Source organism: Onychomys torridus, chromosome 17 (genome assembly GCF_903995425.1).
Source record: "Onychomys torridus chromosome 17, mOncTor1.1, whole genome shotgun sequence".
Lineage (NCBI taxonomy): Eukaryota > Metazoa > Chordata > Mammalia > Rodentia > Cricetidae > Onychomys > Onychomys torridus.
Genome location: NC_050459.1, coordinates 5,765,867 through 5,792,619, shown reverse-complemented (window position 1 = coordinate 5,792,619; position 26,753 = coordinate 5,765,867). Strand labels below are relative to the sequence as shown.

At 42.6% G+C, this 26,753-nt stretch overlaps 1 protein-coding gene across 1 annotated transcript; it reads left to right on the top strand.

Annotated features, from left to right (window-relative positions):
* The first annotated feature begins 178 nt into the window (after positions 1–178).
* Positions 179–22,380, top strand: Arglu1 (arginine and glutamate rich 1). The gene is made up of 4 exons (XM_036166487.1): positions 179–742; positions 6,122–6,347; positions 8,607–8,690; positions 21,568–22,380. Exons 1-4 carry the CDS (start codon positions 402–404, stop codon positions 21,730–21,732), a joined length of 816 nt encoding a protein of 271 aa, XP_036022380.1. The 5' UTR covers positions 179–401; the 3' UTR covers positions 21,733–22,380.
* The last annotated feature ends 4,373 nt before the right edge of the window (positions 22,381–26,753 follow it).

Sequence of the window (26,753 nt, the reverse complement as noted above, 5' to 3'; positions counted from 1 at the left end):
CCTCCTGGCTCTGCCTTGCTGAGGTAGTCGCGGGAAAAAAAATCTGAAAGTGGCCAGGAACTCCAGGCAAGCTCGGCTTGTCGCGCAGCGGCGGAAAGAGCCGAGCGTGCTCGGCAGCACTCGCAGGCCCGCCTCGGCGACGTCGCCGGGGGGGCGGGGCTCGCGCAGGCACGCTCTGCGCAGGGCATTGTGGGAAGGGCGGCCGGTGCTTGCCGCAGCTGCCATCTTAGGGACTCCGGGCCAGGCCTGCTAGGCCTTTCCGGCGGAGGCGGCCGTGTGCGTGGCGGGTGCGCTCGGGACAAGGCGGAGGGTCCGTGGGCGGGGGGCCGAGCTTCCCGGCGGCGAAGGGCGGCCTGCGGCGGGCAGCGGGTGACAGGCGGCGGGCGCCGCGCGGCGCGAGGATGGGCCGGTCGCGGAGCCGGAGCTCGTCCCGCTCCAAGCACACCAAGAGCTCCAAGCACAACAAGAAGCGCAGCCGCTCGCGCTCGCGCTCGCGGGACAAGGAGCGGGTGCGGAAGCGCTCCAAGTCCCGGGAGAGCAAACGGAACCGGCGGCGGGAGTCGCGCTCGCGCTCGCGCTCCACCAACGCGGCGGCGTCCCGGCGCGAGCGGGAGCGCGCCTCGTCCCCGCCCGACCGCATCGACATCTTCGGGCGCACGGTGAGCAAGCGCAGCAGCCTGGACGAGAAGCAGAAACGGGAGGAGGAGGAGAAGAAGGCGGAGTTCGAGCGGCAGCGAAAAATGTGAGGGGCCGCGCGCGACCGGAGGCGCGGGGGCGCGCTGGGGTGTCCGGAGCGGGGCTGGGGGGGCCGGGCGAGCCGGGGAGAGGCCCGCGGGGCGGGAGCGCCGGCCCGGAAGTCGGAGTGGAGGGCGCGAGGCGGGAGGTTGGCGGGGCGGGGCGGCGCATCGGCGGGCCTGGGGCGTTGGAGCGAAGGGCACCTGGGAGCCGGGTAGAGGGAGGGACGGACGCACACACCTCCGGCCAACACCCGGGGAGCCGCGGTCCCCTCGCCTCCTTTTTTGTCCTGGCCTCGGCCCCTCGAGCGAGCACGCTTTTGAGCCTGCTGCTCCCCCGCCTAAGCATTGGTGGCTTCCAGTTAGAGAGTTCTCCGAGCCGAATTTTCACGCAGAGTGAAGTCGGTGACCGTCGGGGGACTTGACTTGAAATTGGGCAGAGATCGTGGAGTTTTGGAGGCTGGCGTCTTTCGATGTAAAAGTGGGCGTGGATCAGCCAGCCAGGGTGAACTTTTTGTAGGACCCGTGTACTTTTAAAGAAAGGTGTGCTCAACCCTCACCCCCACCCCCCCCCCCCAGCCACGTGGAACAATAGTGCAGAGCGTACGCGTGTGTGCTCCGAGTTTAGCCAGCCATCTTTTCAGAGTTCTTAGTGAAGACTGGATACATGTGTTATGAGGCAGGAACTTTAGGTGGTTTTCTATACGGACTTGTGTAGGGGTTTTTGTTTCCTGCGTTTGAGTTTGTGTTAGGCAGATTGTCCTGAAGCAGCCCTTCGGAGGTAAGGGATTGAACACAGCTAATGCTGTAGGTGGAACTGCCTTGGGCTGTCAGATTGTTTCTCAGTACACCTTGGCCACGCGGAGTCCTGTTAGGGTGTGGAACAAGCCCGTAGTAGCCTTGAAGATGTAGCCCCGACAGCTACCAGTAGGGCATAGGAAAGTTGTCTGTGACAGTGGAAGTAATTCTCCATGTGAAAGCAAAGAAGCTTGATATGCATTAGTACTCTGCACATGGGCAACACAGATGATGGGCGTAGAGCTGTGCTGTGGTTCTGGGTTGAGAGAAGGCAAAGTGTCATTAGCATTTGAGAAGGGACAGGGGTGGCAGCCACCTTAATATTAAATTCTGTGTATATTAGACAGTACTCTAGTGTGTTCTAATGTCTTGCAGAGAGTACACCAAACATAGGTGATGGAGCCTTGGGAGTGAGGGAAAGTAGTTGGTCTGTTTACAGATGCCTGTCAGCTTGTTTATTGAGATAGCGGCTAGTATTTATTGACCCTTTAATACGTGCCAGGAGCTTTGGTAGGTGCTGTTGATAGAAAGATGATTGATAGGCTCCTTCTGAGATCTTGATCTAGCTCAGATGATAGGTAGTAATATAGTGTATCAACAGGAGTGGAGGGTAGGAGATGGTAAGGCTGCCAATCTACATAATAGGGTGTATGTGGACCAAAGGAGTAAGTGTCTTCCTGAATCCTCGGGAGAACAGAATGGAAAGGAGTCTTAAAATTCACGGTGGTGTTGGCTCTAGGAGTACTAGACAGGTGAACAGAGGCTGGGAATTATAGATGATGGGCTCTTGTATGCGTATGATTTAATTCATCTAGGATCAGGAAGTTCTGACAAGGGGATGCAGTGGCACCCTCTAAAAGACCACTTAGTGTTGAAAAGGAGGCATTGTAGGGTGGACACTCAGCAATAGAGAGGGTCAGGAGAGGGAGTGGGAGAGAGCAGTTGGGGTGGAAGAGGAACTGATAGCTACGGTATCTAGGGTGCATGCAACTGAGTGTAGGGCAGTTGGCTGTTGTATTTGTAGCGCCATCACTGCCGATTGGCACTCCTAGGGTCTGGTTTTGTGTATACCTCAGCTGAGCTAACTAAGGTTGGTGATAGGGCTCTACTTGTGTCTCTAAAACATGGGGAATAGAAAGAATGCCCTGGGGACTGTGTAAAGAGAGAAGAGCAGTTGGTTCCAGGGATTGAAAAACCCCAGGGAACGTTATTTGCAGTAAAAAGCCCAGGGCGGAAACAAGATGCTACTAAAATACTTGGGTGTCTAGTGTGTCCTCATGGAGCCTGGGCTTAGATGATTGGGGACCGATTGCTTTGCTCTTTAAAATCTGAGGCCTTAAATCATCTGTGTGTGTGAAATGGAGGTCCATTTTATTGTGAAGATTGGAGATGCTATCAAGTACTTAGTGTTTGGCATAGAGTATGTCAGTAAATGTTACTGAGTATAACTTAACATGCTTCCGGGCACAGCCTGCTGAATAACTTAGAAAGAAGTCCGGTAATTATTTTAATTCATTACAACAATTCAAAAAATGATGAAAAGCTAGGCCTTTACATTTATTCACTTTTTTAAAGAGCTAATTTACATGGCTCCAAATTGAATCAGATCTCCTTGTGCTTGGGTCCCAGCCATGTCATGTGATTCCTCATCCCTGAATTGTACTAATATTAACATTCCTTAGATATTCTTTTTTTTTCCCTTAGAGCTGAGGCCCGAACTCAGGGCCTTGTGCTTTAGGCAGGCGCTCTACCACTGAGCTAAATCCCCAACCCTGCTATTCTTTTAACTTGTATTAACTTAAGTTCTTCTTAGAAAAATAAATATAGCTCATATTGAGGGTAAAGAGCTTCATGACTGAATTGTCTCTGCAGAGCTATATATTTCTGGAGCTTTAAGACAGTGGTGAAGCCAGGCGGTGGTGGCGCACACATTTAATCCCAGCACTCGGGAGGCAGAGGCAGGCGGATCTCTCTGAGTTCAAGGCACAAAGACCTGCAGTTGCGGAGAGTGTACTCTTTCAGTCACTTTGGTACTGTTTCTGTCCCCATCCTCGCCTCACCTTTGTCCTGGAGAAACTGCAAAGTAGCAGGAGATTTAAGGCCATTAGCTTCAGGGTATGTCAAAGGGCCATTGTCACTGCAGCATTCACTGTGGCCCAGTGTTTAGCACTTTATTAGGTATAAAGTAGTTAGTTTACTAGTAATTACTAAGCAATTCCTATAAGTTCCAAGAAGTGAGTTCCCTTGTGCCCAGACCTTGCCTGCCCCTCACTCATTTAGGATGCATAAATAAGGCTATTGGAGGCATCCTGGGGTGCCCTGCTATTCCTCCAGGAACAGAGGGAGAGGATACGGGCAGGCTGGTCCTGAAGTCTGCCTCAACTGTGCCTGGGACTTTGCATTTGCTCTTCTCCCCTTTAGACTGTAAAACCTCTGAGCTGCAGTTAGACAGACCTGCTCCTTAATTCAGCAACTAACTCTTGTCACCTTCCCCTCTGGTTGGTGTCATCACTGGGGTGAAGACTGCCAGAGCTGACAGTTAAGGCTAGTTTCTCTTTTGCTGTATAAGTGAAAAGCTGAATTGGTTTGGCTCATTTTTTCCCCTTAGTGTCTAAATCTATGGGTGACACTGCTGGCTATCTGTTGCTATATTGATGGCTTGACTGCCTGACCCAAAAAATCCTGAATACTATGAGTCTCTTTCATTTTACCAGATAACTCAAGTGAGAGCTTTGCTGCTGACTGATGAGCTTTCCTAGGGTCTTTACTTATTTCCCTCCCTTTCTACTCACAGGAAGTCTCATTATCTCTTTTGTACTTAATACTCTGTTCCAGCTGACACTGATAATTAGGAGTTGAGTTTTTGAAGATGTAAATGCTGAGTTTCTTAGGTATTGCTGTATCTAACTGATTTTTTAAAAAAAAAATAGCTGAAAATTTTCCTTTGGGTGGATAGAAAACCATTCTGTATATAATTGCCATTGAATGGAGCTATTTGTTCTGTGTTGTCATATTCATGGTGGGTAGTTCATTACTTTGGAGGGTATCTGCTGTGTCTTACTAAGTGGCTGTTGACAAAGGCCTACTCTTTAGTCTTTATTTGATGGGAGTTTGGAAAGAAAGGGATGTGTTGAGTCTTAAGCTCTCATATACTGTTGGAGCATTGTAGTTGGGAAGGAAGTGTTAAAGATGCAGAAAGTTCTCACTGCGTTGGAAATAGCTAGAACCTTGAAAAAAACCAAATTTACTGTCCTGTCTTCTGCTGTTTTGGTAGGAGGTCAAGGTATAAGTGTAGAAACTGAAACAAATGGATTGAGCTAAAAGCCCTTGGGTGGGAATTGAGTTGAAATGTGCTTAAAGGTCACACCAAACTAGAAGGTCTTTACTAAGCAAATCAGTATACTGACCACCTCATACATGTGCATGTCAAATAGATTCTAAAGATAAAAGTTGCAAGTTTTGTTAATTTGATAGTTTGGGAGGAAGTATCAATAAATTGGCCTCTTCGTATTTAATTAAATACATCATTAAGAACCTTTGAATTCATTCATTCTGCAGAAAATAATGCTTGTCCTGCTGCTAGGTCGAAAGTAATATGAGTGAAATATACATCAATACTTTTTAGTACCGATATTTAAAGACCAGTGTAGTCTATCCAAAATATACTATCATTTAACAATTTAACCAGATAAAATGGAAGACTATTTTAGGTTTTTCCTCCTGCCAACTTGAAAATAGATGTATGAGACCAGTGACTGTCATTGCTGTACAATGTGCAAGGTTTTTGTGGTAGCACTTTGATAAATGTTCTTAGACAAAATTTTGTTTCCAGTCAATAAGCTAATTGTGTCAGTGAGATTAAAATGAGAACAGTAATATGCTTTGTTCAGCCTTGATAATACTATATAATTTTACCTTTCTATCCTGTCAAATCTAGAACAGCCTTTAAGTAAAATCAAATAATAAATGGAGGGAAAGGGGGAGCTGGAGAGATGGCTCAGCAGTTTAAGACCACTGGCTGTCGTCCAGTGGACCCAGGTTCAATTCCCAGCATCCACTTGATTGCTCACAGCTGTCTGTAACTCCAAGATCTGACACACCTTTGCACAGACATACATGCAGACAAAACACTAATGCACACAAAATTATTAAAAAAAATAAAAGGAGGGAAAGGCACAACAGGGTAAGTTCAGAACGCAGAGTAAAGCCCACAGTGCCATTGTCTGTTCTTCAGGAGGGAGGAGGTGAATGCACTTGTGCACCTCAGCCTTGGATAGAGTGACTAAGCGCCTTACCAGCTGGATAACAGAAGTAGATTCCTGTTCCGTGTTTACAGTTCCTAAACCAACCTAATGAATTAGGTTCTTGTTATACACCGCCTTTGTGTATTTAGAGTGCATGTGCCCCCCTTAAAGATTTATATTCATTTGAATTCTGTATTATTATCCTGACTGCTGTTCTTTGCTGAATGTGATGTGAGAACATGCTATACAATTATTAATGATACAAGGAATTATACTCACCAAGTAGGCTTAAAATTAGTTTTAATTCTTAGGTTAAAATCTGTCTTTTCTACTTCTATTTGCTAGTCGGCAGCAGGAGATAGAAGAAAAACTCATTGAGGAAGAAACAGCACGGAGAGTGGAAGAATTGGTAGCGAAGAGGGTAGAAGAAGAGCTGGAGAAGAGGAAGGATGAAATCGAGCGGGAAGTCCTCCGAAGGGTGGAAGAGGCCAAGCGCATCATGGAAAAGCAGTTGCTCGAAGAACTCGAGCGACAGAGACAAGCTGAGCTTGCAGCACAAAAAGCTAGAGAGGTAACGCTCGGTCGTTTGGAAAGTAGAGACAGTCCATGGCAAAACTTTCAGTGTCGGGTGTGCCTCCTGCTCAGTCCAGAACGAGATGGAATGCGACTATCTATTCCTTTCTCACCTAAACATACATGGCTGCGAAAGATAATTTTTTAGCCAGAAGTGCTGACTGGTACTTAAAAGTTACTTTCTTAAAACTTATTCAAGGATATTTTTTTTTGATCTAACGGAACTGGCTTATGTATTTGAGAAGTGTTTGAAACTTTTGCCATGGCTGCAGGACTACATTCTTTTTTGGGAGGGTAGAGGGAGCCAGGGAGTGGAAGAGGGAAAAGGCTAACCCCCCGCGGTTGCATCTTCTCTCCTGTTATCTCTGTTACCTAGACTGTGAGAGGCTTTTGCCTTCAGTCAGATACAAAGAGCAGGGCCTGACTTGAGTGACAGCACCTGCTTTGATACATAGGTTTTCTCGCTCTTCCTTTTTTCCTTCTGTTCTCCCTCATCCCCTCCCTAAATCCTTTCAACACAGTGGACTAATTCTAGCATTTTGATTATAAGGCCCTCCATTTTCGTAATGTGTTTCAAGGAATCTTTTAAGGAAAAAATGTCCAGATTGTTGATCCCTTTTTTTTTTTTGAAGTACCTACTAACAACTCCTTTTTTTCTCTAGAGAGTTATGAAGGAACAGGTTGTCCTTGTCTGGAGTCAAGCTAAACACATGATTTGTTTTATCAGCAGCTGGAGCAGAAGTTGAAAATGTCTTTCTGTGAGACAGTAATTTGCTACTGAAGCTTTATGGCTTGTTTGCACTGATTACTCCAGGATCGTAAAGTGTGGCCAAAGTCACAGAAACACTCATGGCAAACTGCTGCACAGCACTGAGTGTCCATCCACAGTTTGATAATGAACAAATGAATCCCATTGTGTGACACGGGAAATCTGTAGTTACATTTTCTTGAACATAAATTTATAACTATTCGGCTTCAATCATGACTTCCTGTCATTTCTCATCCTGGCGTTACTGTGGACAAGCTGACATTGTGTTAAGTCTGCTTTCTAGTGAGCTTTGCTTGTACAGTGCACTCCCCTTGTCCTGTCCTAACTACATAGACCTGTTGGTAGTTGGTTTCACAGACTAAAATTCAGTGTATGGTATTTTTATTCATATCAGTGCCTTTAATAATGGAGATATTTTTGGAGTAATTGTGCTATCTTGTAGCGAGTTATTAATCATAGCAAGATTTTTTTCTCTTCATTTGCTTTTTGTTTCATATTAACATTTTTTTTTTTAACACGGACACAATCCTCTGACAGTCTTTCCAAATACTAAAATCATTTGAGTATGTGTGCTGTGATCTGAACACTGCCCAAACCCATCAAGCAATCTTCATATAGTTTGCATTATAAAACTTCATTAAATTCTCCAAGAAAAAAATGACAGAACTTTATTTCCTGACTGTGCATCCCCCGGATTCCTGAATTTCAGTGCAGATTGTAGATGACAATATAAGCTGCCTTTAGTGATTGTCAACATCTGATGTTAAGTCCATGCCCCATGGAAGCAGTCCTTAGTATGGATTACCATTTGTATTTTTCACTAACAGTAAATGTATTTTTCTTATTAATTGTTTGCCTTAGGAATGATGAATTACATTTTTTGTTCCTTCTTACCATAAACATCTGCATTCCTCAGCTCAGCCTTCCTTGTATGTTGTTTCTTTATAAATGGTTGAGCTGCTGATGCAGGTATTGCCAAGCTAACAGTACAAATCATTTTAAAGAGGAAGCTGGCGCGTATGGCAGCCGAGGAGCACACTCTGCAGGACACTGGACAAGACAGTAAATACTCAACTTTTAATGCTGATTAAAGGAGTATAGGTAAAGAATACGTAGGTATCCATAATTGGTGAGACAAATATTCACTTTATTTATATTTTATATATATTTTTAATTTGGTAAATACTATCCAGTTTTGTAGTTGTCCTTGTTGATTTGTGTGATATTAAAGTATTAGTAATAATTGCCAGGAGACTATTAGGGAGGGTTTAGTCGGTTGCTGTTTTGGACTGGGAGGGATGATTTAAATCTAGTGTTAGAAACCAATTTTTTAGTGGCTGCACAGTTTATCATTTGTCAGACAGAAAGGGAGCTGTACAGCTGCCCTGTGAGTCAGATCCAACAGAGTTGAGAGGAAGATTAGTAAGTATTTGCTGGTAGCGCTAAACACTTTACTTTCCTAACGTCCTAACATGTCCTCCCCTGTAGGAGGAAGAGCGAGCAAAGCGTGAGGAACTGGAGCGGATATTAGAAGAGAATAACCGGAAAATCGCAGAAGCGCAGGCCAAGCTGGTGAGTGCTGTGTATGTGGGAGGCATCATGCAGGGTCTTCCAGATTGTGTGGATTGTGCTGTGTGATTGGACTTTGAGGAGGTTCTCAAGGCTACTTCAAGGACCTTGAGGTTGAGGTAAAGTGGTAGAATTACAAAATTTTCAGTGGTTTAAAACATTTCCTAGGGGAGGTATACTATCCCTCGTGCATTGTCTTTAGTCTTGACCGTACTCATATTTCTTAGGCCTGGAAACAACACCAGGGAAAAGGCAGAACACCCAACTTCTTCAGATAGCTGACACAGCAGCACCCCCTTCCTAGACAGGAGGAAGACTCTACATTTGAGCAGTCTCCCGGATCCCCTCCCCCACTGCCACCATAGATCTCGCATAACCTAGGCTGGCCTTGAATTCCTGATCCTTCTTCCTCTACTTTCTTTATGCTGGAATTCCAGGTGTACTCCATAGCAACTCATACATTTTTATCTCTTATTTCTAACTTATAAGCTAAGCAGAATTACAGAGACTAAACTAATTACATTATAGAGTTATAAAAGGAATAGGCCAATTAAAAATATAATCAGCCAACATAAGGAAAGACGATTATAAGTAGTTCAAAACACTAAGACAGTAACCCATGCGTGTAGACAAAACCAGGGGAGATTCCAAGAAAGTCTGATTTGGTTGCAGTAGAATATCAAGACCAAGAAAAGTATTTGCTGCTAAGACTTGCTGTTTAGGGGGAAGAGCAAGTTGTATCACTTAATTTCTCTTTAAAATCTGACTACTCAGAAGAACAGAAAGGGTAGTTGGTCTTGGAGCATGGGTGGATTAAGTGTATGTCCCACTGCAGGTAGAAGAAAGGAGACAACTAATTCAGGTTCTGGAGGATTGAACTTTGAAAGGTAAATGCAGTTTGTGAAAGACAGACATTTCAGAAGCGAATATGATTGTGAATTAGGTCTATGAGGACACGGGAAAAGGATCGGATGGATGGCTGCGTTAGCTTTGACCTGTGGGTGCCTAGATACTCCCCACGGTGTGGCTCTACCCATATCAGTTACTAGTTTACCCATAAGAAGAATATAGCTTCCTCTTTTTTGGAGGGGTTGGGAGGCGGAAAGATGGTGATCACAGTCTAGAGGAACATTTCTCAAGCAGTGGCTAATGGCCAGTGTTTGTTTTTATCCTGTTTCCTCACACCTCTACCTTGTAGAATGCTATTACATGAATTATAAGGAAATGAGGTCAGAGGCTGGAGGGATGGCTCAGAGGTTAAGAGCACTGGCTGCTCTTCCAGAGGTCCTGAGTTCAATTCCCAGCAACCACATGGTGGCTCACAACCATCTGTAATGAGATCTGACGCCCTCTTCCGTATACAGAAGGAAGGAAGGAAGGAAATGAGGTCAGAATTCTGTAAGCCCTCTAGTGCTTTGTTTTCTAAAAAAAAAACAACCCTGGATACATGGATCCCATTTGTGGTCACTGCAGTAAAGTTGGGATCTTAAGAAATGGCTGGTGGGGTTGGGGTTTTAGCAAGCACAAGGCCCGGAGTTCGATCCTCAGCTCCAAAACAAAAACACACACACACAAACAAACAAAAAAACAAATGGCTGGTGTTGAAGAAAATGTTGTTTGTGGAAAGTAGAATGTCCTTTATGAGAGAGTCAGAAGGTTAATTGTATATGAAGATGATGGCGGGTACACGTTTTGTGATGTTCCTCTCCCTTGCTCTTTGGTTTGAGTGCTGCTCTTCATTACTGAGAAGTCTGATATAAAACATTGAAATTCACTCGAATTAAGGACTAGTAAAAGGAAAGAGAAGCGATAGTATATTGTAGACGCCACAACTTGCCCAGGTGGTGCTTGCCTTGCTGAGCCAGCAATTGTATGTGCTGGATATTGTGATGAATATGCTTGTTGATAAGCTGTAGAAAACAAGAAATAGAAAACATTCTACCTGAGGAGTGGTCAAAGTAACCATGCATCAAAATCTGTGTTGACAATCATTTGGAAAGTAGATAAAGAATCATATTCTTGTAAATAACTTAACGTATTTATTGTAGAGACGTGGATGATTCCAAGAAAAGTTAATAATGTTGAAATGGTATGGATGTTAGGGTATAATTGACCTAATTGTGATTGAGTGGTGTACAAAGGCCTTCTAAGAGATGGCTCTTGGAATTAGGCCTCAGATAGCAGGTGAAGAAGTGGCCAAGGCCTTGAGGTGAGTTAGAGAACAGAGTGCATGTGGGATGGAGCCTCTGGGGCACTGGGGAAATAGTAGTGGTACGTACACCTGGTGCACGGCAAGAAGGCTGTGTTGGAGAGCAGAGACAGGCCAGGAGAGGAGGTGCCCTAAGTACATGGTGCGCCTGCTCCTTACAGTTCTCAAAGAGTAACAACAGACATTTGAGAAATACCAGCTTCCGGATGAGAGCCCGAAACATACAGAGTTATTGACATATGGCATGATAAATTAGCTACTGTAATAGAATGGAAAACAGATCCTAACATTGTAGAAATCATTTTTCTCTCCCATTGAGGTCCAGTTGCAGTTAGTTTTCCATTCTTCAGGAAGTGCCCTGTGTTGAGAAAGACAGTGTGAGAGCACTACTGTGGTGATCCTGCGAGTCAGATGGGAGTAACAAGTTTCAGAAACTGCCTAACTCTCTGTACATACCCCACCTTAAACTCTGCTTCTGCAAATGTATTTTATAAGATCGACTCATGTGAAACTCCATTTGCACACCATACTTTCTCTTACAGTCACTTAAGAGTTACAGCCGTCCAGCCAGGGGAGTTTTTTTGCAGACCAAGAACTTCTGAACAGGAGACATAATGAACAAAATAGCTAGATAAAAACTGTTGTCCTTTAGAGATGGACATTTACTGACCTTGTGTTAAAAATAGTTGTCTTTAGTTAGTATTTCCAAGTAGAACTTTACACCTTTCTTCAGTTTATACCTGGTTTATAAGGGATGCATTCCGTTTTTTATGGCCATATAATATAAAGAAAGCTAGCAAAGAAAGTGCACTTAAGTCATCCTTTTGATTAACTCACTTAAGTAGGCCCCTGTTAGGATAACAGTTAAATATGGAGCTGAGCGAGGACTGGAAAGGAACATGCTAGATTTGGTCAGCTAGAGTGTGTGCAGGTCACTGTTAACTCTGTGCATAGCTCTTGCTCATATCTGTTCCAAATGATGTACCAAGATATGTTTCTCTATAAGATGGCCAAACAATTAACACATACATATTTGATTGTAAAAATCACAGAAGCCACATGTGGCCTGGCTTCATTGAGAAGATATACTCCTAGTTTTTAAACTTGAATTGACAACCAAGTACCTTAAAATAGTTAAAGAATTACTAATGCACATTCTTAGTTTCCTTTTTGTGATGTGTATGCACATGTGCTGGCCTACATGTGCACACATAGGGGAGCCCCAAGTTGGTGTCCGGTGTTTCCCTCAGTCACTTTCACTTTCTTTTTATTTTCTTCTTTTTTTTTTTTTTTGGGTTTTTCGAGACAGGGTTTCCCTTTCCTGGAACTCACTTGGTAGCTCAGGCTGGCCTCAAACTCACAGAGATCCGCCTGCCTCTTCCTCCCGAGTGCTGGGATTAAAGGCGTGTGCCACCAACACCTGGCTTTATTTTTTTGATTTGTAGTTTCACTGAACCTGGAGCTTAGCATTTCAGTAGACTGACTCTTGGGATCCACCTGTCTTCACCCTCAATGTTTGAGCACACAAGTTGCAGTTGCATGCATCCCAACAGGACCCACTTTTACATGGATGCTAGAGATCTGGACTCAGTCCTAATGCTGCCAGCCAGTACCTTACCACACTGAGCCCAGCCCTTTTACTTTTTTTAAAGAAACACTTAATTTTTGAGGGTGTTTTCCCCAGGTTTTGTATGCTGTGCCTTTGAAAATGTCAGGTATTGTGCAGAAGTATATGATTCATGAAAAGAAAACAGAATTTGTGTTTCAGTTTTGGTCTTTCTGAGTTGGGTCTGTCTCTAGCCCAAGCTTCCTTAGTGCTCCTGGTGACCCTTCTATTCCACCTCCCATATGCAGTGTTACAGGCATTTTGCTACCAGTAGAGTTTAGATATTGCTGCGTTGTGTTCTGACTAGTTACTGATAAGCACAGCCTCCACCTGTGCCATCTCCAAATCACTGGAACTAGAAGCCATTAGGAGGAGGATGGGTTTTGAGTAGGTGGGTGTTCAAGGTGTGAAGTCAGTGCAAAGTGCAAGTTGATAGATGCGTCTAATAATGAAATAGGTCACCACTTACCCGTGTGAGTTTTATCACTAAGATTAAAAATGCCCTGTGTGAAAGTTAAAAGATGCATACTTGAGTACAAATTAGTGGACGGTTTGCAGTGAAGAGATAGTTCTGAAGAGTTCTAAGGAGACTGCAGGGGGGTTGTTGTTTCTAAGTACACTTGGTGTAGTAGACTGAGCAGTTGACTCTCCCTGCCCCCAGTTCCTAGAATTATCAGATGTTGCTTTATATGGTCAAAAAAGTGAGGAGTGCTCTTTTGCAGGTATGATTGAGTTGTCTTGAGAAGGAGACTTTAATCTCATTTATCTCTTGTGTGTCATCACATGTGTCCTTTTAAGAGTAAGACAGAGGGAGATTTTTCTTCATGACATAAATCAGAGAAGCTCAAGAAAGAACAGAGCAGAATGCGATTTCACAATGTTTGTTTCCCGGGCATGGGGGTGTGTATCTTTAATCCTAGCACGGGTGGAGGCTAGCCTGGTGTACATAGCACAGTCCAGAACAGCCAGAACTGCATATTAGAGAGACCTTGTCTCAAAGGAAAGATTGATTCTAGTCAGAAGATGCACTCCATGGAGGCACCTGAAGCCAGCAGCATTCAAGGGAGCGGAGCCCTGCTACTGCGCTGAGTTCAGACTTTTAGGCTCCAGAATAAAGTTTTGCTTTGAGCCTCCTTTGTGATCATGGGTTTGGAATTGGGTAGAAACTGGAAGATGTTGAGGCACGTGACAGAAAATACATAGTTAAATACATAATTAAAACTGCAGGAATGTGGATTATTTTCAGGTGCTTCTTTAGAATTCAGAAGCACATTAAAACACGTTATTTGAATGTGGAAGGAAGATGATCCGTCATAGCTAGCCAAGTTCTGCCCTGCAGCTGTGTGAAAGGTAGGACTCAGGGATTCTAAATCAAGTGTAGGGCTTCTCGGTCTCTGTGATAAAACAGCAAAAAGGCTGAAGAATAAAATAAATTTAAAAGGAGCTAGCACACTTGGTTATTTAGATTGCAAAAAGATAATCACAGAAGGGCCTGGAAGAGTTGGCTCTGTGGTTAAGAAAGAGCCCTTGCATTTGTAGAGATCTAGGTTTGGTTCCTAGCAGCTTCCATTTCTCTGCCACTGCAATCCTAGGAGATCCCTCTCTGAGCTCTGGGTACCAAATACTTATGGTGCACATACATTTGTGCTAACTAAACATAGGCATAAACTATTGCATTTTGTTTGCAAAGACACAGGAAAACTTGATCTAAAATGAAGGTGTGGCATCTAGACAGCTTTTTGCATGCAACGCACAGGTCCCCAGCTCTCTCAGCATTACTCAGGAATGAAGATTGTCTAGAAAAGGGTAACGGGGAGGGTCCCAGTATGGCGATTTACGTTGGAGACTATTGTTTGAATGCGTCTTTTCAGTGAAGCACTTTGCAGATTGGCTCAGGTCTTGGCAGATAGGAACTCTAAGAAGGACTTAGGTCTTGAGGGCTCCCACTTGGTACCACTTGTGAAAGGCTTGAGGTTGAGACCATCTTATTCTCTCATAGTAAATGCTGCCATGCTGTGCAGTGCATATCCTTTGCTATTATGTAATTGGGGCCACTACTAGATGACTAGCATCTTGAATTGAGAAGTAAAATCCTTTTCTGCATGTACCCCGTCTTCATTGTTGTAATACACCTGCAGGAAGGGACTAAGACATTCATAGTCTGAGGGAGGCCTGGATTGAAAAGGAAGATGGACAGAGATTTGATGATCCTGGCCTTAGTCAGTGTTGAGTCGGCAAGCCAACCCTGGCAGCTCAGGAGTGGGACAGTCTCACTCTTGGCAGAGGCTCAAGACTTTCCAGCAGTCTTGATTTTGCCCAGCTGGTGCTGACTGAAGACCTACCTTCACAGAATACTTCTTTAAACATACAGTCTGTGGTAGGTGTTTTTTTCCCCTCCTTTCAAAAATTTTCTTTATAGTAGGCACATGAAATTAGAGTTGGAAAGAGCACAGGGCACCTTTTAAGGAGTGAGTATATATAGGTTAAAATGTTCCAGTACTTAGAATAGGTAATAGTGCTGTAGTAATACACATCTCAGGAGGTGCCACCTGATGTGTAAGTAATTTAATGTGAAGTGACTAGGAAATCAGCATGAGGATGGGTTTCCTGTGAGGGGTTGTTCCTTGTATGTTAGGGAAGAAAACACTGATTTGTGACCTTATGTTACTGTATTTGGGAAAACAGTATAAAAAGCAGATGTTTGGCTATTGCTCTATGTGTTGACGTTGCAGAGAGTGGCTTGAACAGAAACAAAACATGAGAAGATGGGTTTATGTCCACAAAGTAGCAGTTAGATACTTTAGAGAGAATTGATAAACTTGCTGAGTGGGGCATAGAGGGAGCCAGAAGGGGAAGGAAGACCTCAGTATGATTGTGCCAGGGAACCAGTGCCTGGGTGCTCTAGGCATTGAGGGAAACTGCAGCCATTCAAAGGGAAATGAATGAACAATATACACAAAAAAGAATTTGGAGCATAGAAGATCAAAAGCCTTGTGTGTGTGTGTGTGTGTGTGTGTGTGTGTGTGTGTGTGTAGGTATTATTTTTCCTTTTTAAATGTGAAATTGTATCTTTTAATCTTTAGGTTTGTTCATCTTTTGTATGCATGTGTCCGTGTGTACATATGTGTTTTGTGTCTGGAGTCAGAAGAGGGTTTTAGATTCCTCCCCAGAACTGACTTATAAAGGGTTGAGAACCACCATGTGGGTCCTGGGAATGGAACCTGGTCCTCTATAAGAGTAACAAGCAGGTGCACTTAACTGCTAAGCCATTTCTCCAGCCCTTAATTTGAAATTTTAAAAACATAAAATCAAAAGGAAACCCTGAAGGCATCAGTTTTTGTCAATGTATAGAGCAGTGTTCCTGAAGCTGTGAGGCAGTGTTCCTTAAATCCCACACCTAACCCTCATTTTAGGCAGTACAAAATATCCTCAAGTATCTGAAATTGAAGTTTGAAAATGATTTAGGAGTTTATAAATAATTAAAATTGAGCAGAAAAGAGTAAAAGCAATGGACATAAAATGATTGGGTACATGTTTTCCTCAGGAAGATAAAGTTAGCGTAACTTGGATGCTTGTGTCTTCTTACCCTGCATGCAGGCTGGCTTTGAGCTTGCAATTCTGCAGTTTTACCTCAGCTTCCTAAATACTGGGTTTGCAAGTATGTGTCACCCAGTGCCCACTTGTGTTTTTTGTCTTTTTTTTCCTTTAAATTTTGTACATGAAAACAAGGGGAAAGTTTAATAAAGTTTGACCAACACATTGAATTTTAAAACATTCTTAGTTTGTATGTTTTTGAGGCAGGGTCTAGTAGCTGAGGATGACCTTGCATTCATGATTCTCTTGTCTCTACCTCCTAAGTGCTAGGTATGCCCTACTGTGCATGGCATTAATTCCTTTTAAAACGTGGCGAATGCCTTCAGTTGCACGCCTTTAATCCCAGCACTCGGGAGGCAGGGGCAGGCGAATCTTTCGAGTTAGAGGCCAGCCTGGAGGCCTCTGAGTGAGACCCAGGAAAGGCACCAGAACTACACAGAGAAACCCTGTCTTACAAAACAAAACAAAAACATTTCCTCCTTGTCAAAAATAAGGTCTGCATTAGTATATATGTTCCAGGAAGGAAAATAAATTAAGTCATTAGAATTACAGGTGGTGGCAGAGCCAGCCAGAGCTTTGTGCCTTAGAGAACTTAAAGTGGAGTCCACATCTGAGCAGTGGCATGGCGCCTGTTGGTGCAGTTGTCCATTTTCCCCCTTGCCCTTCCAGTCACTACCATAAAGTGTTTCTTTCTCTCAATTGTTAGTGTTCAGACAGTTCAAGAAGGAGAATGCTAATTATGTTGCAGTGGACTCTGGTAAACCAGATGGAGCAGCCAGGCCCAACACTGAGACAGACCTTGTAGTTTTCTGATTCCTTTTCACCAGCCACTCTAGGCATGAGATGCTGAGTTCTAGGCATAATAGCCAGAAGCAGTGGTCTTAATGACCTCATGTAGTAGGCACTAATCTTGTTGGCCTCTCAGGGGTCCACATGCTCTTCTCTTCCCCATGAAGATACTCCAGTTCTCATTACACCGGGCACAAGAAAAGGAGAGGACAAGTCGGGGCTTAGGAAAGTACCTAGTAAGTAAGGGATTGGCATGGCACCAGGCTCAGATACACTAGGTGACAAACTGACTTCATCACTGGGGAGCCTGGTTGTTAAAAGTGAGAGGTCACTGAAGGTTGTGTTTGAGGATTCCACTTGTGAAGAAATGTGAAGCTAGCTATACTAGCATAAAGAACAAATAGGGATGCATGGGTAGGGCCTTTGCCTGTTTGGCTTATGTGCTAATTCACTGAAAGGCTTGTCATTGCTTCTGGCACTAGAGGTTGACCATTACCAGGCTATACCAGAGATAGGGCAGCCCTTCTAGTGCAGCAGCAGTTCCTAAGTGCAGCTGAGGCTTCAGCTCAGTGCAGTGTTTGAAGCAGACTTTTGCTACTGGATTTTTGCTTGTTTAATGTGATCACATATAAAGTCTTGTTTTGTTTGGTTATTAAGCAGAGCTAATTTCCTGCCTTACCTCATTTGTCTACTTCCCATCCTCCACCTTCAAAGGAGACATTCGGTTATGGTTTTGTTTTTCCAGAGTTCTTGAGTTGCATGTTCAAGCATATATATATATATATATATATATATATATGTTGTATTTTTGTTCTCCCCTGATGAGACACGGAAGTAGTAAGAAAGACCCCTCTGCTTACTATTTGCTAGTTTTCCTTTTTCCACTTAATATATATTGAAGAGTTCTGTTTCAGAATGTACTGGCCCCTTTTTCCCCCCCTCTGGATATTTTGGGGGAGGGGGGAGCGCGAGCATGCACGGAACACACATGAAAGCCAGAGGTAGACATAAGTGTACGTAAGTCTTTCCTATCATTTTGAGACAAGGTCACTTGGTAAACCTGGTGCTAGCCATTTCAGATAGACTGTGACTGCCCAGTGAGCTTCAGAGATCATTTAGATCCTCTTCCATGGTGCTGGATGTGGGCCAGTCACTGAATCCAACTTTTTACAGGAGTGTTGACGATCTGAGCTCAGATCTCATGTTTGTACAGCAAACACATTGCCCTCAGAACCTTCTCCCCAGCTGTTTCTTGTTGCTTTTGAAAAATAGTCTATTTATTTGTATGAGTATTTAATGTATGTCTGTGCACCACATGGGTTGAGTGCTCAAGGAGAACAGAAGAATTATAGGTGGTTGTGAGTCACCATGTAGGTGCTGGGAATTGAACCTAGGTCCTCTAGAAAAGTAGCCACTGCTCTAAACTAAGCCACCTCTCCAGCCACCTATTTTTGTTTTTTCATAAGTATGCAGTATTGTTTTACAGATCTTTATAGACTATTTAGCCTTCATCACTTCCTTTTCCAAACTGTTAAAATAAATATACCCGTAGAATTATGAATCTGAGAGTCCAGGAAGATGGCCTAGTCAAAAAGAGCTTGCTATGTAAGTGTGAAGACCTGTATATTATCTGAATCACACATGTTCTACAACACAAGCTTGTAATCCCAGCCAGGGCAGATGGGGATAAGGAGTGTCCTTGGGGTCTGTTGGCTAGCCATGGTAGCCCAGCCTCTAGCTACAGGCACAGTGAGAGGCAGTTCCAAAAGCAAGGTGAAGAAGCTATTGAGGGAGAGGATCATGGCTTACCTGGCTTGTACACACAGTAATTATACATTTTGCATGTTTACATTAGTATTTATAAAGGAAATTCCAGAAACTGAAATTGTTGAGTAAATTTATTATAAAGGTAATTTTGATGAATCAGGCTGCTCTTCAGTAAGTCAAACATTAATGGTATTGAAAATTACATCTGACTTTGATGACTTTTCATGTATGGGAGGCTGTCCTCAGAAAGAAGATCCCAACGGTTTACCAGGGTCAAGTTAGGTCGGATAAGGTTTCCCCAGTGTGCATGCACCTTGGTTCAGTATCTAGTGCTGGCAACCCCAGATCCATGATTTGATGTAGATAGTTGGCATAAAGTTTTAGTTTGTTTGTTTCCAAGATAGGGTTTCTCTGTGTAGCCCTGGCTGCCCTGAGAGACTCATTTTGGTAGACCAGGCTGGCCTCAAACTTCAGGATCCACCTGCCTCTGCCTCATGAATGCTGGGATTAAAGGCGTGTACCACTGCCACATGGCTGGCTTATGGTTTTAAAGGTGATCTGTGTGTGTGTGTGTGTACACATGTAAAGGTCAAGTTAACATGGGGTGTCCTCTCAATCTCTTGACTTCATTCAGTGAACCAGGACCTCACCAGTTTTCACCTATTCAAGCTAGGCAGCTTGCAGCAGCGATTGCCTGCACACCTGCTTGGCATTTATGTGTGGGTTCAGATGATCTGAATTGCAGTCCTTATCAAGGGTTTTTAATCCATGGAGCTTCTCACCAGCCCCAGGCACATCATTTTTTCTGTGTTGTGATCATTAGTAAAGCTAGAGAAGATGGCAGTTTGAATCTCTGTGTAGGTAGGTTAGTGGCAGTCTCGCCGCTTGCAGGGCACAGTCATTTTGGAAGTTCAGCTGGAATTTTCTTCTTCCATAGAGATACTGGAAACTCGAAGGCAAAGGAGGGGTGTCTTAGTACAGTGTACAGTGGGAACAGTCTACCAGTTTAGGTACATATGAAGTGTGTAACCTTTACCGGGCGTGGTGACAGTAGACTTGAAAATATTCTAAAAGCTGAAGAGAGAATAAAAGACCAGACAGCATGGTCATGAGCAGCTGACTGTTTCAGGGGGAGAACAGGGCGGACAGAGCTTAGGAGTGCTCCCAGCAGACTACCTGAGTTTGAGGTCAGGCTTTGCTATGATGTGATACTCTCAAGTAAATAGGAAAAAAAAAAAAAGTGGCCAGAAGATGGCTCCATGGGTAAAGAAAGGTGCTTGCCTCAAGCCTCATGACCTGAGTTTGACCATCTCCAGAACTGACATGATGGAAAGAAAAACTGACTCCTTTAAGTCGTCTTCTGGCTTCTACAATCATGCTGTGGTGTTCCTCCATCCACTAAATAAATAAATAGATAGATAGATAGATAGATAGATAGATATAGATATAGATAAATAAATGATTTTTAAAATTGGAAAAGGGAACAAAAGAACTTGGCCCTTAGAAAGGATGAACTTATTTTCAGAAAGGGAAAAATAATTTAAATCTAACATCTGTAGAGTTTAGGGTGCTGTTGGATCTCGTTAGTACATTTTTACCAGGCTGCTGCAAAGGTTGCTTAGAAAGAAGACAAAGAATGGGGTGGCCATCAGTGCTCTGAAGTGTTTACCTGGCCTACTGCCAGAGTGCTACTTGGTTTCTTCCACTTTCCTCTTGGAGCTGGGCTTGCAGGGCTCTGGGCTGTACCACCACCTATCTGCCTTTCTGTCCCAAGAATTTCTGTCCATTTTGATAACCACATGACATTAATTTCACATTTTGTGTCCTGTAACATTAATAATAGTCCATGACCTTTCTTATCTTTGCCAAAGGCCTCCAGCCTAGCCACATTGCATTTTACTTTAAAAACCAATGAAAGGAGACCAGAGACACAATGATGGGTAGAGAGTGTTAACTGTGTGAATATGTGGAAGAGGATATTAGAGATAGGAGGAGACAAAGTTGTATTCAAATAACAGGAAATCACTGGATTTGTTGCTGATTACCATCTTAACTGTTTTAAGTAAAATAAGGCAGAAGCAGTGACTTCAGATGTAACTTTGAATGGAAAGGCAGCTCTTAGGATAAAGCGCATGTTTAGGTCAAAGTCAGAGCAAAAATGGGAAACTGGTGGTGACAGATGGAGACATTGAAGGGTTCAAGCAGCCTCTCTTACTCCTGACACTGTTGAGGTTGAGGGTGGGTGGTTCTCTGCTGTCATGCATTGTCTGTCTTCTACCCCCTGGGTGCTATTCCCATTCTCATGTCCAGACTCATCAGCTAATTGATGACTAATGTCCTTTAGGAGAAGGGCAAAGATGACCCATGAGAATTGAGGTGGTGAAAGTGGCTTTTGGAAAGTTGAGACAGGGTTTCTCTGTGTAACCCTGTCTATCCTGGTACTCACTCTGTAGACCAGGCTGACCTTGAACTCAGAGGTCCACCTGCCTTTGCCTACTGAGTACTGGGATCACAGACGTGTGCCACTACACTTGGGTAAATTCTTGAGTATACAGTATAGAGGCACAGTGGTGATGTTTAACTGCAATGCTTGTGTATGTCTAATTATATTATAAATATAGTAATTGGGTAGATAAAATACTTTGGAACTAAGTCTGTGTCTTTGCCTTAGATAACTGTTAATCTTGATAATAAGATAGAGTCAAGTCTATGCTCAGCACATGAAGTCCATAATTTTCATTTTTCATAAACTTGAAATAGAGAAAATATGTAGGGATAATTATAAATAAAGAATTCCTTCCTAAATTATGTTTTCCTCTAGTGATCTCTGTATGTTTTTGTAGGTTATCACTTGGTAGCCAAAAGATCCTGAGAGGTGGGAATAATGACAGATCTCATTCTTATCTAACTTTCAGGCTGAAGAACAGTTGAGAATTGTTGAAGAACAAAGAAAGATTCATGAGGAAAGGATGAAACTAGAACAAGAGCGACAGCGTCAACAAAAAGAAGAACAAAAAATTATCCTGGGCAAGGGCAAGTCCAGGCCAAAGCTGTCCTTCTCATTAAAGACCCAGGATTGAATGGCAAACTGAACTTTTTACACAGAAAAATGAAAACTTTGTATTGTAGCTTCATGTTGAAGTGGTTTTTTGTTTTTGTTTGTTTTTTTCTTTTTTTTTTTTTAATTTGGAAAATCTGGAAAGTTAGCTTGTTCTAATAGGGGCTATGCTCTGCAATCCCTTTATTTTCCCCTTGCCTCCATGGTGTCGAATCCTTATCAGATGGTTGCTGTCTTCTGGAAATGGTGTATTTTTCACCTTTGGGACTCTGTACTGCTTGGTGGCCTGCTAAGAGCAGGTCACTTGGTGACTAGCTGGTCTGGTAAGGTGTTCACTGACCGCTGTTTACTACGTCATCATGCTGGTTTTGCTGACTTTTTGTTTTTTTATACATTTATAAAAAAAGAAAAAGTTGGTAATTGCATTACCAAATTCCCAGGGTTTTGCTGGACCTGTGTGTGGTGTGTTGTTACAGCAGTGTCCTTGTGGCACTGTGGCTCTTGGTGTTCCCGATAACAGGTAAGGATAACAGTTGGTCGCCTGCTACAGAAGCACCTGCAGTGCGGTATTGTCTCTGTTGGACTTTTGTTTCTTTCATTGACAAAATCAAACCAGCATTCCCCACTGTAAATACATGATTTTGCTGAATAAAGTAAAGTCTTAAATTCATATGTTTAAGCAATTTTTTTTTAAGTTCTGTTAAATCTGAAGTGTGGTTTACTTTTAGAAGCCTTAGAACTGTACTAGATTTCCTCCGGTTTATATTTTCACAGGGTTTCTATGTACATTAACTCTACTTGTGAATTAGTACTACTAGCTATTTTTACAGACACTACTTTATGCTGATAAGAGTTAAAACATCAAGTATTATCTTTGAAAAATTCTAAACCTGTGCCTCTGTTATAGATAGTAAGGATTATTGCCACAAATTATACTTACTAAACACTAGAAAGTAGTTTTTAAAATTTATGGAATATTAAGTCACTTTCAGAGAGGGTGGACCATCAGATAGAACTTGGCTTTGTTCAAAATGGCTAAAATAATCTTCATCCTTGCATGTTTATTTTTGGGATAAACATTTAAATTCACTCGGTCTTTGGTTTGGGGGTTTTGTTGGGGTATTTTTGCATGTGGAAACTTAGAGATAACCCTGGATCTTATACAGTAGAATCTGCCTCATTTAATATTTTTATTTGTTGAAGTTTACTAATGTTAAAACACTCAAGGAAAGGCTATAAAATGGTACCAAAAGCGCATAGGCATGGCGTAGTGGAGGACCCGGTCCCTGGAGACAGAATAGTCGCATCATTGTTTAACATTGAAAATGTTGCTTGAGAAGATAAGTGATAGGTTATTTTGTGTTTGCATGCTATGGGAAATGCTGCTGCTGCTTTAGTTTCTACTCTTCAATATGATGAAGAATGATAGAATTTTAGTAGGCATGAGGTCTATATAGTGAGGTTTTAGTAAACAGGATAATCTAACACTGAATACACATTCACTTCTACCTGGATAGATTATAATACTTAATCTCATAAGTTAGCTCAAATTATTTCCTGATTCTATACTTTATTCCTTTGATGTAATTTTTCCATTCAGATTCATTGTCCTCAGTTGTATATAAAGGTTTTGGAAGTGTTCATTAAAAGTTGCTTTTGCTCTGCTGGTGTTCTAAGCACTGTATCTGAGGTAACCTGGGCTTCTAATACTTGAGATCAGCCTCTTCGTGCCTTTTATTCCGTCGTTGAGTTTCTTCTGCTACATGTGAAAAGAAATCAATTGCTAAATGACACATCTCAGTCAGTGTCTGCTGTTGGAGACTCCTAGGTATTAAATTGTTCCTGTGCTTAGTAACTCATTACTGTGGTCCACCAGGCTACAGGATGTCATTGTTAATAATATACACCCACCTTTTACTGTGCTACAACAATGTAGTAACTTGTTTTCTTCATTTGTTCCACTGCTTTTGTGTATATATTATAAGAGCTAAGAAATTTTTTCACAATCTATTAGCAGTTCAGATGTTCCCCTAATTTACTAAATATGCCTTTAATTCCCAGTTTTGTTTTCTTGAGTTATTTGAAATTTTTGATGCATTATAGAATTAACTATTGACTGTTTATTTTTATTATAGTATTTAAAGTTTGTAGTTATTGCCATTAATATTGTGGAGTTTGCAGAATTCTGGACTGTATAAACTAAACCTTTGAATTAGCTTGGTGTGAGAACTCTTTAATGCTTCAAGTAGGGGAAGGGAACCCTTGGCAAGGACTATAGTTTCCCTTAGGACGAAGCAAATGAGCCTGTGACTGTGCTGAGTAATGACTCAGTCACTTAATTGTACTAGTGTAGGTCCCCAGCGTGTGTGTGTGTGTGTGTGTGTGTGTGTGTGTGTGTGTGTGTGTGTGTGTGTGTGTGTAGGTCCCCAGCGTGTGTGTGTGTCTGTGTCAGTGTGCCTGCATGCACACATGTGCTGTCCTGCCTGTGTCTTGTGTGGTCACCTTTCCTAGATAAAGTAGGATCCTCAGTTTGTCACTTAATGGACATTTTTCATGCTGCAATTTGAGCTTCTGGAGTTCAGTTACCTCCAATTCTTTTGCTTCCACCCAGAGCTGCTTCTGTGCACTTGGCATTACTGGCCGTGAGACTGCTGACGATGGGGAGTGACTACCTGCTACAGGAGTCATGTGACTACTTGATACTAGGTTTACTAACAGGAAAGGATCTGAAGGGCAAAGACAGATGGGTAACGGTGTTCCCCAATGGTAGGCAGCTTAGCTTTCCATTTGGTGGACTGCCATTTAACAGGTCTTGATTCCTCTGCCATCCGTGACATATGTTGATGGTTTAGAAGTGGGCTGTCCTGGTGAGGGACACTGGCACCCTAATGTTTGCTGCATGGGCAACACAGCACCATACGTTTTGTAGCTAGTTGCCATTTGCTTGTCATGGTTGGGATGCTTTTCCTTCTGGAAACTAGTGAGGTTACAGTTACTAGAGTAAGTGGTTTGGGAAACAGCAACAGAGCTGGGCATAGTCCAGAGGATTCAAAGTATGGTGAGAGCCCCTCCCTCCATTCTTTTTGAAGCAGATCCCAGTGCCTGTTTCCTATGTACTAGAGTGCTCTACAAATTAGAGTTACATCTATGCTTGTTAAATTGACAGACACTGTTTGAAAAGAGCATTGCTCTTTCCCCAATCCTCAGGTCATTGGTTGGGTGATGTGGGAATGATTTAAAAAACAAAACAAAAAACCTTGTGAGTGAAACGATTGAATTGAAGAGTGATGCATGTTGAAGATCAGCAGTCACACAGCCAGATTGTTTACTTAAAAATGTCAGTTTAGTACCTGCTGGATTAGAATGAAAGATGCTCTCATACATGTGACTGGTTACAGTTTTCATTTAGCAAATGGCCCTTCACTTCAGTCAGTTGACAGATAAGGAATTAAGAACTACGGGACTGGTTTGTTGTAGGTCTCAAGCTTTTTGTAACATGTAAGGGCAAAAGGATTTGTGAGCTAGAAGCAGAAGCTCCTTTTATTACCTTGACTCTGATTCCACTTGACCATTTGACTGTTCATGTTCTTAACCAAATGTCTAATCAGTTCATAAGGCAGAGACCTTGTCTAGAGTAAGGCCTGCTGTATATTTCCTTGTCTACCATAATAGCCAGTGGATGGCTGTACCTTCACAGGTCCGTTAGGAAACAGGATTCATTTCCTAGTATCTGGGCTGCCTACTGTCAACTGCTGTGTCCCTCCAAACCGACCTTTTGGTCAAGGATCGAGTCTGAAGACCAAAACGTTCAGCACTGATAAGGCTTGATGTGAGGTCCATTTTGCTGGCTACGGAAACTCAGCTTTGCTGCCTCCCTCTAAGGAATCATATTCACTTTTATAATAGATTGCACTTTTAAAACGCCCAGTTCTTTAATTGACTTTGAGAAACTTCCTTGGCTATGGAAATCAGTAACTTCCTCTGCTGAAGTACCTGTCCTTGGCATAGAGTTGTGTCCTGTTTTCAAAACAAACCAAGAATTTGTTTGTAAAATGAAGTTCCAGGGCAGAGGCATTACACTGGTGTGGCCATGCTTTAGAATTTCTTTTGTATGCAGTCCTATGGCATTTTTTTTGGGGGGGGGGCTGGGATTATGAATGATGTGCCCACCATTAGATACGAATGGCTTAAGGTTATGCTTTAATTCCCAAAATGACTAGATAAGCAGTTGAGGACCAGAATGTCAAGTTTGCAATGACTCGGTCTTTGTGACCACAGATATCTATCTGCTCACGAAAGTTAAGTCCAAATCCTTGAAAAGTCACACAGTAGGACTATTTCATGTGTGACTTTTTAAAAAAGTGTATTTACATTGTTCTCAAGGTGAAATGCTTTGGGTGTCAGAATATGTGGCTTACTGAAAATGGTATTTTTGGAAACTGGGTTATTTTCAGACATTACACATTTCCTTTCTTTAGAGGATGTAAGGGGAGCTGAGAGGTCACAACTTAAATTTCATAACACATACTGAACATCCGTTCAGACCATGACTTACAGCATTAACTTCACACTAATTTCTATGAATTCCTTAAGTAAAATCTTGAAAACAAGTGCTTTTTATCTCAAAAGTTCAAATAGCAGCGCCTGCCAGTTCTCAGTCTTGGGAATCATCAGGAAGTTAAACAATTATTCCCAGGGCGCTATGTGTGTGAGTCCCTGGTTTCAGACCTCAGTACCCCACCCCCAATCGTTTTGCAGGCTTACTTAAAAATAGTAATTACAAAAAAAGGCTTTCTTAAAGCTGTGTTTGGAAGAGTGAGCCCATTCCATATTTTGGGTGCTTTAGTGTTAGACCAGTCTTTCCAAACCAACTCCAGTTGCGATACACATGAGTTAAGGTTTTTGAAAGCACTTTTTAAAAGTTCCGATTTTGTAATAAAGAAGAATGAAGTGTTTGTGGGTGGGTGGGGACTAGACAGTAACAGTACCAGGTATTTGTAACTGAGTGGGAATTGCGTTAAATAGGTGTGAATACTGGTTCTG